This window comes from Hyalella azteca, unplaced genomic scaffold, assembly GCF_000764305.2.
Source record: "Hyalella azteca isolate HAZT.00-mixed unplaced genomic scaffold, Hazt_2.0.2 contig5294, whole genome shotgun sequence".
In the NCBI taxonomy this organism is placed as follows: domain Eukaryota; kingdom Metazoa; phylum Arthropoda; class Malacostraca; order Amphipoda; family Hyalellidae; genus Hyalella; species Hyalella azteca.
Window position 1 is genome coordinate 223,157 of NW_025935488.1, and position 15,465 is coordinate 238,621.

Sequence of the window (15,465 nt, forward strand, 5' to 3'; positions counted from 1 at the left end):
CCTGCGGGGTCTACAGACCGTTGAAGGCAGCGTGCGCAGGATCAGGAGGCTGATGAGAGTTTTGGGCGCAGGGTGCAGAGGCTGATGAAGGCTTGATGTAGAGAGACTATAGGCTGATGATAATTTTAAGCTACGGGTCATTTGAAGGATGAAGATTCAGATCAGAGTTTCTAGAGGATGATGAGGGCTTAACATGTGGTTTCAAGAGGATGATGGAGGCTTCACCAACATGGTCTCGGATGGAGAAGGATGGACAGGGTCCCTTGATATGAAAGCTGATGATCGCAAGTCTCACCCATGGTCAAGAGAGCTTATAAGGGCTTCGGTCATGGGAGGTGTGAAGGCTGGGCTCTTGAGGGTCGTGTGCTGATCGAGCTTGGATTTGCACTGCGTTTAGATTTTTGCCTATAAAAGTCTTTTGGTTCGGTGTCGAGGTGTAAAGAATGATGTAGGGTTAGAGGAAACGTGTTTCATTTATCTCTACATATGTAATTTATAAGCTGCAGTGTACTGTATTAAGTTTTACGATGTTTGTAATTTGTAGTTTTCGCTTACCATAGCAGTGACCCCCAGTAGTAGTGCGTTCTAAATACCATTTTATCTGTTGATTTTGCCCTGGAGGTGCGTTTCGATGAAGTCCTATGATATCATTTGGAATTGTTTAGTTTTATGGTGAATTGTGTTATGTCATTGCGATTAGTTTTGTGTAAATTTTATGTACGTATTATTATTAGGTTTAGTATTTAGCTAAGTATTTCAAACATTGTATTGTTCTATTTCGGGATGTCCTCAGATGCTCAATTGCTGGATTCTTGAATCCAATACTTGATACCCAATGTGCCCAAATCCTGACTGAACTTGAACTAAAGGGAGTAGTGGTTACTGGATTAAATTTCAACCCGCATGGGTTAGACTTTTTAGCTCATTTTCTCATTAATGGAAAAATGCCCTATTTGCATGTGCTCGTCATGTCCGTCCGTCCGTGATGTCCGTCCGTGAATTCGCGGACGCTCTCTGAGAAAATGCGCTCTCTGTCACTCAATGCAGTGAGTACTGAGTTATGTTTTGTTTATTAGGTAGATTTGTTCAACTTTTCGTATTTTCGTCTTCACTATTCTTTTGTTGTTACATTTGTTTCAAATTGCTCATTTATTGAAAAAGCCTTGTTTCTTTTGATAGTTTCGGTTTGACGGACGATTCGTTTTTTTGTGGAATGAGAAAACTGGGCTCACTAATTGATCGAAAAGTCTCCAATTCCAATACATCCTTAAACAATTTGACTAACATTTCTCAGCTAAGCGCTTCTTAACCAGCACTATAAGACATGCAGAGCTGGGCAGCGCTACTTTGAAATGTAGCGGCACTACCGTTACCGCTACATGCTCTAAATGTAGCGGGCGCTACCGCTACCGTTACATCCACTAGATTGTAGCGAGCGCTACCGCTGCCGCTACAGTAAAATGTAGCGCCGCCACATTAGCCGCTACAATGGCCAAAATTATTGGAAATCTCTAAATATATATTGTTCTGCTATTGGGATTTACTCATAAACATTTAATGATAATAAAAGATTTTCAAAACATATCAATGCAACTTTAAACCTAACCGAAACCAAAACATATTAACCTAACCGAACTAGTACGGGTTAGATACGGTAAATAAAAGTTACAATTATTTTTATGTTTTACCTTCCCTACATGGATGTCTACTTTAATCTACCAATCTCAAAAATTATCTACGTATACACATAAAAGATCAGTCTTTTATTTGTATATATATGTCGATTATTTTTGAGATTGATAGATTAAAGTAGAAATCCATGTAGGGAAGGTGAAACATAAAAATAACTGAAAGCAAACTGAAACATGAAAAAATACCTCAAAGTGGTAACTGGTAACAACTTAACAAGTAACAACTAAAATGTTGACACTAGTAACAGGCTGAGGTTGACAACATTACATTGAAATCTTTCGTACAGTTTTATTCTGTAATTTATATTATGTATGTATAATGCTGGTTTTTTAAATAATATTTAATACTATTAAGTAAAATCTAAAGGCTTTATCTATAAATGTATCGGTAGCGCTGTAGCGGCAAAACCACGTATCGCTACTTAAATATGTAGCGGGCGCTACCGCTACCGCTACAATTGCTTAGATGTAGCGCCGCTACCGCTACCGCTACTGAAAATGTAGCGGCCGCTATAGTAGCGGCCGCTACATGTAGCGCGCTACTGCCCACCTCTGAAGACATGTTCTTCGCAATCACCTTAAACTTTACGTGTATATTCAAAGTTTTTGTCCAGATTCGCAGTAATATTGTCTAGTATTACTTCATTCTTCGAGAATCGAGTGAGCAATCCCCGGCGGTTTAAGCGCTGACAGCTTTGATTCCTTTCCAGGAACGTTTCTTGGTTCGTCTGATTCAAGGAAAAAGTCTCTTTTCTCCTACCTAAACCGAGCTTTTAGTTTGCACTATCGCAAATGTTCTTTTTTCTAGGGATTGCATTGCTATTGGGAGAAGTTTTGACTTGATCTCGAGTCCCAGGTGGTAATGTTCAAGGCTGTCTTGTAATATTAATGAGAGAATTGAGTATCAGAGTCCCGAAACGAGTGAAAAACAGGGAGCAGCGCAAGAATCCTAAGGCTAATTTGAAGAAATTCAAAAAGTTTAATGCTTTCCGCGTGTTGCGCTCCGTTTCCAAATGCTTTCTAATGGGGAGCTGGAAGACCAAACTTAGCCAACGGATTCACACCTCTGAAACTTTTGCAGCTGCTAGGGTTCCTGTGATACGGAATATCAGACCATGGGATTTGGCAGTTTGCGCTCCTGACTTAATAGCAGTAAAAATAATGCTAATAGGAACCGGATACAATGAGATTGTTGCAACGATTGTTTGTTCAAAGGTAATTGCACACACATCTCTTCCACCAGGATTGGATATGCTTAGCTAGAATTCTCGTAATGCCTACCTGATATTGATTCGGTCGGAGAAGCCAACGGCTGCTAATTTCTCAAATTACATTTTCACGATGTTGTGGTAAATCAACTTTAGTTAATTTTTTAATTACCACTATTGCTTTGAAGACTTTGGAGTGAAAAATTAACGACATTCAAAAAAATTGGCGTTAAATTTTTTTTAATTCTGATGTTTTGAAACGAAAGACCAATTGACAGCCTAATTATTCGATGCATAATTTTTTCAATAAGTTTTTGCTGATGTTTTATATTTTAGTTCTTTGATCTAATTGTAAAACAAAAGTTCCCAAAATTTTTGTGTGATTCCGGTCGTTTTCGTCGAGACTGGAGCTCGCTATTGCGTGATGGATTTACTGCATTTTTGAAGAGGCTAAAATTATGTCGAGCTGGAAGGGCATCTCAGGAGACAATACCGCCGGCAGAGCTGCTATCCGCGGCCACGTCTGGATGTGGCTTTTAGGTGATTGGCTTCCTGGCGAGTATATTGCAGGTGCTGCGTCTCGTGGCGAGTATATTGCAGGTGCCGCGTCTCGTGGCGAGTATATTGCAGGTGCTGCGTCTCGTGGCGAGTATATTGCAGGTGCTGCGTCTCGTGGCGAGTATATTGCAGGTGCCTCGTCGTGGCGAGTATATTGCAGGTGCCTCGTCGTGGCGAAGATATTACAGGTGCCTCGTCTCGTAGAAAATGCATTAACATAACACAACATAGTGATGTCGGCGCTGAAGAGTAGGCCTTATGTGGCCTGTCGCCGATTCTTTAACTTTTCGTGACTTGTCTACAGAAGATCTAAAAATAAGTCATTCGCCGGATCTTTTCCAAACTGACGATAGTTTGAAATAGCTACTAGACTTCAACCGGGTCCGATATAGTGCTAGGCATTTAAAATCTGAACATATATTTCTCTATCTAGTCTGTTCTTGAGCGCGTTTAAACTTGGAGCGCCAACGATGTAACCGGGGAGGCGGTTCCGCATGCGTCTCGTGGCGATTATTCTGCAGGTGATGCGTCTCGTGGCGAGTAAATTGCTGGTGTTGAACCTTGTGGGAGTGTGTTGCTACCTGCATCGTAGTGACACAAGTTGAAATTAACAGTTAACTGCATACGTTGTGAAAAATCACTGCTACCTACATTTAATTAAACTTGCAGTTACATAGCAGATTACGCTATGCTGGATAAAGACTAGCAAAGAAAAGTTTCCGGTAGAGGCTACAACGCTATACGTTTATTCTATCTACATTTAGTTACTGTTATAATTCTTTCCAAGTCTACTAGAACGACTATAACGATTACAAACAATTCTGAATATCTCCTTTCTTCGATTACCCGTTTATGTACATTGCACACACGTCCATTGAACATAAAAGTTTGATAGTCACAAGATCTCTCAACATTTTACGGAACGGATACAATTTTTGAAATGGTGCAGCTAGTCTTCCTTTAAATTTCTTTGTTGATATTCAGAGCGGGAAACAATGTACCTTTCTTTTGATGATTGTTGAAACTAAAGTTGAGAGTTTTAATGAGAGTTAAGAAGTATAATATTTGAGCACAACGAACGTTAGTTTCTATGCCTTAGGAACAATTAAAGTTGCATTTGATTGCGTATACAAACGAATCGCTCGTGATTATTATAACACTTTTTGCCAAGTGCAATAAAATTTTCCACTGATTTCCAAAGCCTGCAACTTTTGTGGGGACTTGTTACAATTGCATATTTTGGTTAGCTTGCCGTGGACAAATTCCCGCTGGCTGGTTGGGTCTCCATATTTGCAGGCGACTTAAGAGGATAAAATGTTAATTTTCTAGCCAAATTCCGGCAGTCCTCTGGTGCATACGAAATGAGGGAGGTTGCGACTCAAAAATTTGAATAAAAGCCGCTTAGCTTCAGGCAAAAATAAAAAAAATAAGATTTTTTGTTTTTCCTAATTTATTTGCTTTGATTATTTGATAAAGCCGTTTCAATCAATATTTTTGAGACGGTAAAATTATTTATCTACTGTCACACAATATGACCATAACTATTTGTTTGCAAGTAATTTCTGGTGGAGATATTGTTTAATTCGGAGCAGTGGAGAAAGCATACCACATGGAATTCAAAATACTACAAAAATTTAATCATGCGTTAATGAATAAAGTTAGAGAAATTAGTTTACAACAGACTTCAAAATATTGTTTTTCTAAAGTCCTGATCCCATGATTGCAATTTTTTAGGACATTACTATATAGATTTAATATAACTATTATACAGAATGAAAGATTCTTATCCTCGTCGTATTTTTTCCCAACGAAGAATAATTTATGTTGATCATTCCCATTATCTATTTTTCGTTGCAGTAGCTTGGGAAATATCGAGAAATTCTCTTAGATAAGCCTTGATGTTCCTTGGGAAAGTGTAAAATTTAAATTATCGGAGAAATCCATTTATTTTAATTATACCTTATCTCTGATACATTATAAAAATACACTTCTGATGAGGAAACTTTTCATTGAGATTAATTGTTCTTGCCCAGTCGTGAAGCTTAAAATGCAACTCTGAAATTAAACAAACTCATTATTTATATATTTTACTTCAGGTTCAGGAAATTATACCTACCTTACACCAAAAACTGTACATATATTAATTAATGTACGTAATGACTTGTGTGACTGTTGCCTGGAGACCCAATTCCCAATTTAATGCTGAACTATTTATTCATTCTCTATTGTATTTTGCTAGTTGCGTTAGCGGTTTGTTACCGATATTTTAACTTAAACTCACTCCTCTCGCTTAGGACATGCGGCGGCGCAGCGGCAGCGGTTCGTGGAGGTACCGAAGAGTGCCGAGGTGGTGCAGGGTTCCAGCGTGACGCTGAGGTGCAGCGTGCAGGAGCAACAGGGTCGGGCTCAGTGGACCAAAGATGGGTTCGCACTCGGTGAGTCTAATGTTATTTTTTGTCGAAGTTTTCTACTAATTTCTATGAGAGTTGCTGAAAATAATAAAATGTTAATCCGTGAGAATAATTTGAACACGGAAAGCCACGTGTTTGGTCACAAAATAGCATCTCATTATTAAATTTTCGCTATTTGATTTATGAAGCAGCCTCTGAAGATTTACGTGGTCGCTCTGACCACGAAGCTGTAATTACGTTTGCTCATGATTTTCTCGAGAGATAATTAGGATTTGGCAGCGACTGCTTTGCCCAGATGATCGCTGCTCAAAGGGGCAACATTAGAAAAGCCCGCGATCAAAGAAGCGGGGAGAAGCTCCAATATTCCGTTCATTAGGAGTCTTGGCCACGCAAAGAAGGTTGCTGCTTTTGAAATCGAAAAACGAGTTTCAAAGCAAACTTTTATTTTACAAGAGCACGGTAAAGGGAAACAGTTCTGTGCCTCCTACAGGTCATGTTCAGATGCGAATTTGTTGGGTAAATCTGCTGGTTTAATGCGTTTGATAACTAGGGTTGAAAATTTTGAGACCTTTGCCAAAGACTAGAGAATTATTGCCATTTCTATCAGGTGTTGTGATAAACATCTCGGTAAGGTTAACTCTCGTACTGAATGCATGCATTCGTATTTAGAGAAAAATATTCGTATAGAGCTACATATGAATGCAATAAAGAAGTTCATCGTCATTAAAGAAGTACTGTACGATAATGGGTCAATTGTGATTAAAGTTATACCCGTTAATTTACCATTCAAATGTTTCCTCTTTCCTTGCATGCACGGTAATTAATGTTTGAAGAATATTCGCGGAAACGAATTCCTGCCCGTGGAATTTTACGATAAATTATGAAGTTTTGCTTATAGTTAGCAGATTTTTTCATCGCATTTTGTATCACACCCTAGGGCAGTAACGTTGCCACGTCTATTTGCTCTTCAATAATAGAAAAGGATGCGAGCAATTCTAGAGACCTGCGAAACCCATCCTCCGCAAAAATTCCTTCCGGGAGGCGCGGGAGGAAAAAGAGAGCTAGGAAGTTTTCAGGGGCGATTTCAATACGTCTTCGTTGACTGGCGCAGAGTAATAATGGACGGAGGAAGCCCGTGTGCTTTATTGACTTGTCTTGACCAGAGCCAATATATGGCGAGCAAAGAGACGCGTGTTGGAGACACTGCGCAACGGACCTTCTGTCCGGCATAGACTTTTCTGGATTATTTATCTTTATTCTTCGTGAAATTTCAGGCACGTAATAAAAAGGTTCAGCTCACTGAGAAATGTTGAAGTTACTCTGAGTTGTTGCCGTAAATAATTGTGAGTGAGGTTGTAACACGTAAGACGTTTCATAAATTCCAGCTGCGAAACGTCTTGTTCGGTGACCTGTGAAAAAATTTTCTCAGCCCCTTGAATTGTTCAAACAAATAATTTTAGGAAAGTTCATGTCTGAGGAGCTAGAGAGCAAAATTTATCTCCAGCATTTCAGTTCACATGCAGTTCGGAGTGCGGGTTTCCGATCGATCAAGTACCTAAGTGTTCTTTACTTGAGGTTTTACCCAATGTTATTTGGTGCATGAAGTGAAGTCTAAAAATTGTATAATTGATCAAATGAGCACCAGCTAGCTGCAACTCAAAGGGAAAGCGAGGCTTCGGGAACTGCAAAATTGAACAAAAAACGTAGGAAACAGAGCTCGAGCGTTGGACAGATTATGCCAAGCATGAAACTACTTTACTCTGCAAGCTTTCATTTAAAAACCAATAAAAAACCAGCATAGCTTCAACTATGTCCTACATTAGTGAACGTACACTTCGCTGTATTTTTGCTGTGGGTATTCGACCCTTCACTATCAGATACACTGAATGCAATACCAGCTATATGGAGTACAATGACAATCAGAGCTCGAACTTAAAGGGCTGTTGCTTGAAGTATTTCTATGGCTCATATGATCTCTAGATTTCATCGAGATAATTGAAGTGGTAAAGTCCGTGAAGAGCCATGCATGGAGGGGAGAATCCCTGTGTTCTTTCATCAAGAATACATTATTTCCATGTGCGTCTGTGATATAGACAACAGAGACTATTCTTGGGTAGTATATATTGACGTGATTCATTTGTAGAGGTTGATTTAGCATGACTGCACTCGTTTAGGCGGTCATATCACCATTGTTGTTTATGCCTCCCAACTCTCCAGCTGGCTATTGTTTGCGAAGATAGCTGGCAGGCCCGGAATAATGTATAAGGGGCAGTTATTTCATCGCCTAGATTAAGTGGACCGATACCAGAGTTTGCTTGCGCTCTCTCGTACCCTCGAATGCATGAGAATAGCTTCAGGAATTCAGGCTTGCTTGCAAGAGGTCGAACACGAGCTGAATTGAATCAGCGGTGGTTAATAGATATCCTTGGCGTTAATGTCAAAACAGACTGCAACGCGCAGGTCTTGCAAGAAAGCTAATTTGGTTTGGGTAATTGCAACTTCGAGGTTGGGTAATGAATTGCTGTTTCCTGTTTCCTTTGTAAACGGGTTGGAATGTATTACTATGAAAATTAAGAAACACTTCGAGGTTTCATTTAATTCCACTGGTGCAAAGACAGAATATCATGATGATTATTGAAAATAATATATTTTTCCTTTACCAATTGCTAAAAATTTTACAGCTATTTTTTTAACTTTAAATTCTTCGAAATTCGGCGTCAACGTCGGCCGCGTTCTGATATAGCTGCACCGTAAAACTTGAGCAATGGCGATGAAGATAACGTTGGCCAATCAATAGAGCTTTGGGGCGAGCTCTGGGCTTAATTGCGTCACTGGGAGAAAACCTGAAATTTTTTGCTCCACAGCCGAGGAGGCGAGCAAGCGTCAAGCAATTAATGTACAGACAGAAGCGGAGGTCGCGGGTTATTGCTTCGTCCGAGGTATTGCAAGCGCTGCGCTATTGCTCGACACTTCGGCTGGGGCCGCCAGCTCACAGCTCTGTTACTGGACATTTATATTTCAATAGAACTCCATCAATATTTTTTGTTACGAATTATATTGTTAATTTTGTGTGCGTTTAGAAGTTACATGACATTTTTCATACTATTAATAGGAATCAAATTATATACATGAAACCATGGTCAAGAAATATGAGAGCTATCGTAATGTTTTAGATAATTTTAGCATTGAAAATCCAAGTTCCTAATGATCGTTATTCAGCCATAGTTTTACCTTCACTTTACCAAAAAATTAACGATTTTGACATTCCACTATTTCCTTAACAACGGAAAAAATCCACTAAACTCGCTCGGTAATCAATCTAATCTCATTCATCACTCTTGACGCCATCTCCGCCTATAAAAAAACGTACTGTAGAAGCAACAATCTGCGTCAGGTTTCGAGCGCGACGTGCCTGGGTATCCACGCTACCGCTACGAAGGCGACGCCGAGAGAGGCCAGCACTACCTTGTGATCACGGGGGCCACTCTGCAGGATGACGGAGAATACCAGTGTCAGGTGGGGCCCGCCAGCATGGCGGCGCCCATCTGGGCCTCAGCATCCCTCACCGTGTTGGGTGAGTGCACATTAATCTGGTCAGAAGGTCTGTGCATGAATCATTGGGAGAACAGCTTGTATACGTAGATTTTTCTTCGTGGGCTTGGTGAGTAGAGGTGAAGCCTTTCAACGTCTCGGTGGCCGTTTCCATTAATTGTGATAACTGAATTAAGGCGTTTCTTAGAAAAACCTGCAAAGAAATCCGATTGAGCAGTTCAACAGACAAGCCGTTTGTTGAATTAATATATGATAAAACCGTAGTATATCAGCTTGAATAAAATTTGTTGAATGCTTAGATTAAATAATTTTTTTCATTGTTTTATTTTCTATGACAAGTAGAATGAGCAACCGCAGTATTTATAAGACTCATCCAGTAGTTCCCTGTGCATTTTAATTTATCAGAGCAATAGTTAACCCAGTTGATGTTTTCGCAGATCCCATTGTTTTTGTACACGCATTTAAAAAAATTAAGCATTTTATATATCATAATATCTCTGAATGTTGTTTTGTTACCAGTGCCTCCAACATCTGTGAGAATCACGACCTCACAAGGCCAGATGTTAGGTCACGGGCTGCATGGTGCTCACATCCCACGCGAAGATGGTGTTTATAACGACCACAAAATAGTGAACATCACAGCAGGGTCGCCACTCACACTCATCTGCCTCGTGGCTGATGCTCGACCGCCCCCGTCCGTCAGCTGGTACAGAGACGGTGATCTGCTCGATGCTTGTGAGTTGTGTTGTGTTTACAGCTTCCTTAAATATGAGATATAATCAATATCTTCTTCAGATTTCGTTAGACACTAGGTAACGTATTGAATAACTCTAATTAAGATTAAAAGATTTAAAATATGTTCATTATGTGGCATGAGTCTAGGCTCAATGAATATATGCTTAGTCATGCATTGAATTGATAGATTTTAATCAAATTTATTATAATTATGCGCGCAATTATTTTTTATGTATTTGATTTTTCAGATAATATTTTCAGCGTTTCCCGTAAGCACTTCGACATCAGCGAAATTTAATAAGTTATATGAACATGATCGTTTGTCCGATTGTAATGTTATTCATACTGCTGCATGCTTCGACTGCATGCAGAGACGCGAGAAATGAGATACAATTGTTGTGAGAGACCAAGTACTGAAATTTGAATAAATTTACCTTTTGATTCAACGCTGGAAACCGTAACACTCAAGTTCCTGGAAAAAATTGCTGGCATGAATTCGCGTTCCCTGACGCATTTATGACAGATATAAAAAGATAAGCCAACCACTTACGTAACCCATGACCTCCTCAGCCCCCGGTCATGGCAGATTGCGTCCTGAGGAAGACAAGAAACGACGCTAACTTTTTCCAGTGTCTCGCTCTCCTGGGTTTTTCTTTTAGACTTGCTCTCAATAAATTGAATTAAAGAGATAATTCAGTCAGTATCTCTGGGCATTTCGGTGGCATTTCGTGGATCCGCTCTCTCTGGCTCACTATGAAACGCGAAGTAAAAAGGGAGCTGCTACAGAAGTCTGTTTGTGTTAAAGTTAGTAAGCAACTAATTTAATCTAAGCTACACAATTAATAACATGTGCTCTCCCGAGACATCCTCTTTACGTTTATTTGAACGAAACAATGAGTTTTATTTTTATTGTTATTTAAGTAGTACCGAATGGTTAGAAAGAATACAATAAAGTTCTGGTCGAAAGTCCAAAAAGGAGCCAGAAATGTATTTTGAACTGCGCCATTTCATTTTTAACATCTCGTTGGAAGTATTTTTTGGGTATTTTGGTATAACTAATTACTTATAAATATGTTAAATATTTGTTCATGATTGTTATTGGTTTTTAAAATTAACTTCTTTAACTTCATTTTGAAGCTAAGCTACTAGATAAAAATAACGAGTAAGCACGGAAACGTGAGATTTTTAAGGTAGAAATTCAATTTTAAAGCCGAAGCGTCTATACCTTCGTTGCCGTTCCTCAGAAATTTGTTGTCATTACTGATGTCGTCCGTCGTTAGGTCGTGTCGCAATTAGTGTGGCAGTTGCAACACGCGTAGGAGGATTAGTATTGCAATTCCTGACAGAGAAATTTACCACCATCAATGTTGCTGTTCCGCACAATGTTGCGTTAGTATTCTCGGTGCTGATCCGGCACAGCCATCAACACTTTAGAAGATATTAGTGCTTAAAAAACAATGAGAACTTTAAAAAATCATTTACGTTGAGACATAGAGATGTGTCTTGTATCACTGCATCTGTTGTACAAAGAAAGACCTCCATTGCCTGTATAACTAATGCATTAAGATTTTATTCTAGTATCTTTGTAGCTGCCCACAGATAGAATAGAATAGAATAGAAATGTCGGCATTGAAGAAATAGGCCCATGGTCTGTTGTTTTTTATCACAACAAAAGCCCCATAGAACTGTGGGGCATTTGTTATGATGAAAGGATTAAATATCTTTGGGCAGTTACAAAGATGCGCATCTATTATTAATGTAGATGACCCACAGGGATGTGCCTCTTTCATCGTTACATCTGTCGCACGGAGATATGCCAGAATAATTAACGCCTTCTAGCATAATTTTCTTACTGGTATTACAGTTCGAACACGGAGATTTTGAATTCAAACACACATATTTTAATACAGAGATGTCCAACCGCATTCTCGTCCTCATACCAAAAAAATCCTCCAGCATTTTTGTCCGAGCACCTTGACCACCATCATTCTAACCCAAGCGATGTCCCCACCAGCGCTGCAGAAAGACACGGTGTTGAGCGACGGTCGTCACTTGCTCTCGTCTCTGCGGTCGGAGCTGCGGGTGGTGCCCGTGGGGCCGGACGACGGAGTGCAGTATTGGTGCCGGGCACGACACCCTGCGCTGGGAGACGCTACCGACGAGACCGTCGTGGACTCCATCACCCTCGCCGTCCTACGTGAGTGATGTAGTCACCCAGGGGTTTGTGGTGTTGCCCCCAGCCATGTGTCGGGTAGAGAAACGTAATTTGTTGAACGTGAATTCAATATGAACGCGGCCAGCAAGAAATTCGACATTTTTCGACTTATCGAAAAAAACAGTAAGAAAATTGTTCGTAAAAGGTATGCTCTGGTCTTCAAAAAACCTGCATCAATATGAATCATGCATATTTTTATTTATCAACCTATTATTAATAAAATGAAAGCGAAAGATTTTTTCGCATTTAATTGTGACGATGACATGAACATTTGCAAGGCTTCAAATATTTTGATGAGTGCAATTATGTTGATCGTAGTATTACCGATTTTCATTGGAGTAGGGATATGTAATTCCACTATTTCTTCATGTTACACTATTACAAAAATTACCTATAACGGTATTACCGGCGTTTCAGTTGCCGGGCGGCACGTGAAAAGAAACACCGCGTCGCCATTTTTATTCTAATTTCACACTAGAAATCCGTAAAACATCTGATAAAAACGGCGAAACAGTTCATTTTCAAGGGGCGACCGGCCACTAGAACGCCGATGGGACCGTTTTTTCACCGTTTTTTCTAACAGTGTAATTTTGTATGTGGTAAGCTCTTAAGTCATAATATGAATACTCATATTCCAAGTCACTGCATTTACTTGTATAATACCAACTCAAACTTTTTGTATTAAAATATATGAAATTAATTATAAAAACGCTGAACATGAGCCCCACTTTACAAATTCAAATATTTTCAACGATTTTAAGTATTTCAAATGCTACACCTGGGCTTCACAGCAATCCTCGTTATATTGCATGCTGCATACAACCAATTGGCATCAGTTGACAGCTTCAGGGTATTTACTCCGAACTAGTTGATCATATTTACTCCGAACCAGTTGATCATATTTACTCCGAACTAGTTGATCATATCCTCCATTGAGCAATGCAGGGCTGGCTGTGTTTGCCTCTTACATCGCTACGCTACAGACAAATATTAGATCCAAACACAGCAATATCGGCTCATCCGCCGGCATTTAAGCAGTAAACAGGAAAATGCAATTACTTCCTATTAGGCACATGAACTGAATTGGCTCGGTGCTGATCTTTGCATTCTTGTGCGGTGTAATTTTCCGTGTAATTTTTTTTCTTCGCAGCTTTTTTAACTTCTTGAGTGGCGGAATTGATCACTTTCTAATGTGAAAATTTGATTTTTATACATTCTTTTGAGATTCATTTTTGTGTCTCAATCGCTTATCGACTATGAGGATGCAATCTTTTGCATAATGCATCACATCGGAGCTATGATCTTTTATTGAAGTTTCTACGTTCGGCGGTAAACTTCGTTGAAGCGTAAATGTTTCCAATGTTTTTTCTGTGGCTCGAAATTCTTCAAATCGACTTTTAGAATCGCGGACCAGCAAGTTAGTCGAATGTTTTTGTTTGGCGGTCATATTTTGAGAAGATTGGCCGTTCTCTAAGTCCTGTCGATTTGCAACTCTCGAAACCTCTAAGTTCTTGATCCCAGTTGATCGAGGCGCGAAGTTAGGAGGGGAAAACCTGGCACGAATAACATCAGGTCCAAACAAGTGAGCAGTATAGCTCTGCTCCCTAACTGCTGCCCGCAGTGTAGCTCTGCTCCCTAACCTCTGCCCGCAGTATAGCTCTGCTCCCTAACTGCTGCCCGCAGTGTAGCTCTGCTCCCTAACTGCTGCTCGCAGTGTAGCTCTGCTCCCTAACTGCTGCTCGCAGTGTAGCTCTGCTCCCTAACTGCTGCTCGCAGTGTAGCTCTGCTCCCTAACTGCTGCCCGCAGTGTAGCATCGCAGTGTAGCTCTGCTCCCTAACTGCTGCTCGCAGTGTAGCTCTGCTCCTTAACTGCTGCTCGTAGTGTAGCTCTGCTCCCTAACTGCTGCTCACAGTGTAGCTCTGCTTTTTAACTGCTGCTCGCAGTGTAGCTCTGCTCCACAACTGCTGCTCGCAGTGTAACTTTGCTCCCTAACTGCTGCTCGCAGTGTAGCTCTGCTCCTTAACTGCTGCTCGCAGTGTAGCTCTGCTTCTTAACTGCTGCTCGTAGTGTAGCTCTGCTCCACAACTGCTTCTCGCAGTGTAGTTCTGCTCCCTAACTGCTGCTCGTGGTGTAGCTCTGCTCCTTCACTCCTGGTTGCATTGTAGCTCTGCCGCTTGCTCCTCGTGCTGTCGTGTATAGCACGAAAATATACTCCTTTAGTTTGAGCAATAATTGAAAATTGACAATTTCTGCGGCTTCAGCCTTGTTTATGGGGAGATTAATTGAAAAAAAATTTTCACCATGATATGTTTGACAACTATAATGTGTGGGCCAATGGCTGGCGAGCCTTGGAAACTTGTCTGCATAAAGAATCTGCCGTACAAAATAGTCTGATTCAACAAATATACAAAATTGAACTGCCAAACGTCTTCGTACTTTTTATTCAGTAGCATTAAAACTTTGATTGCTACTGCATTTTCATTGTTGTAATAGGAAACCATTCTAAAAGGACTATCTAGCTCTGCAGATCATATAAATAAAAACCTACTCATTAATATGTAATTGCAGACTTTTTTAGACATCAGGTTTAATACGACAAATTAAGCCAATATTTGCTAAACGAAAAAACTTACCACAAAGGAATTATTTTCCTCGGCCAGATCCTCCGAATGCGCCGGTGATACGAGGCCCGAGGTCGGGGGTGTCAGGCCAGACCCTGATCCTGGGCTGCCGGTCTGCGGGCGGCAACCCTAAGGCTGAGGTGTCGTGGCACCTCGGCGACGAGAAGCTCACAGCCTCGGTCCCTGAGGAGACGTCGGTGCATGTGATGCTGCTGCCGCGGCTGCACAAGGCTGTTCTCACCTGCAGGGCTGAGTCTCCGCTGCTGCAACAACCTCTTACAGCCACCACCTCCCTCACCGTGCATTGTGAGTATATTTAATAGTATGCATTCAATATTGCTGTAGTATTCTCAAATCTTCAAACTTTTCTTATTTATACTTTGACTTGCATTCAATATTGCTGTAGTATTCTCAAATCTTCAAACTTTTCTTGTTTATACTTTGATTTTAAAATCTGCAATACTTCAATAAAG

At 40.3% G+C, this 15,465-nt stretch overlaps 1 protein-coding gene across 1 annotated transcript in view; it reads left to right on the plus strand.

Annotated features, from left to right (window-relative positions):
- LOC108666574 (nephrin) overlaps positions 1-15,465 on the plus strand; it is an 81,629-nt gene that overhangs the window by 37,562 nt on the left and 28,602 nt on the right. Inside the window, exons 2-6 of the mRNA XM_047880359.1 lie at positions 5,752-5,892; positions 9,263-9,442; positions 9,940-10,155; positions 12,170-12,352; positions 15,032-15,298. Of these exons, the coding sequence (XP_047736315.1) occupies positions 5,752-5,892; positions 9,263-9,442; positions 9,940-10,155; positions 12,170-12,352; positions 15,032-15,298 (987 nt within the window). The remainder of the gene's footprint in view (positions 1-5,751; positions 5,893-9,262; positions 9,443-9,939; positions 10,156-12,169; positions 12,353-15,031; positions 15,299-15,465) is intronic.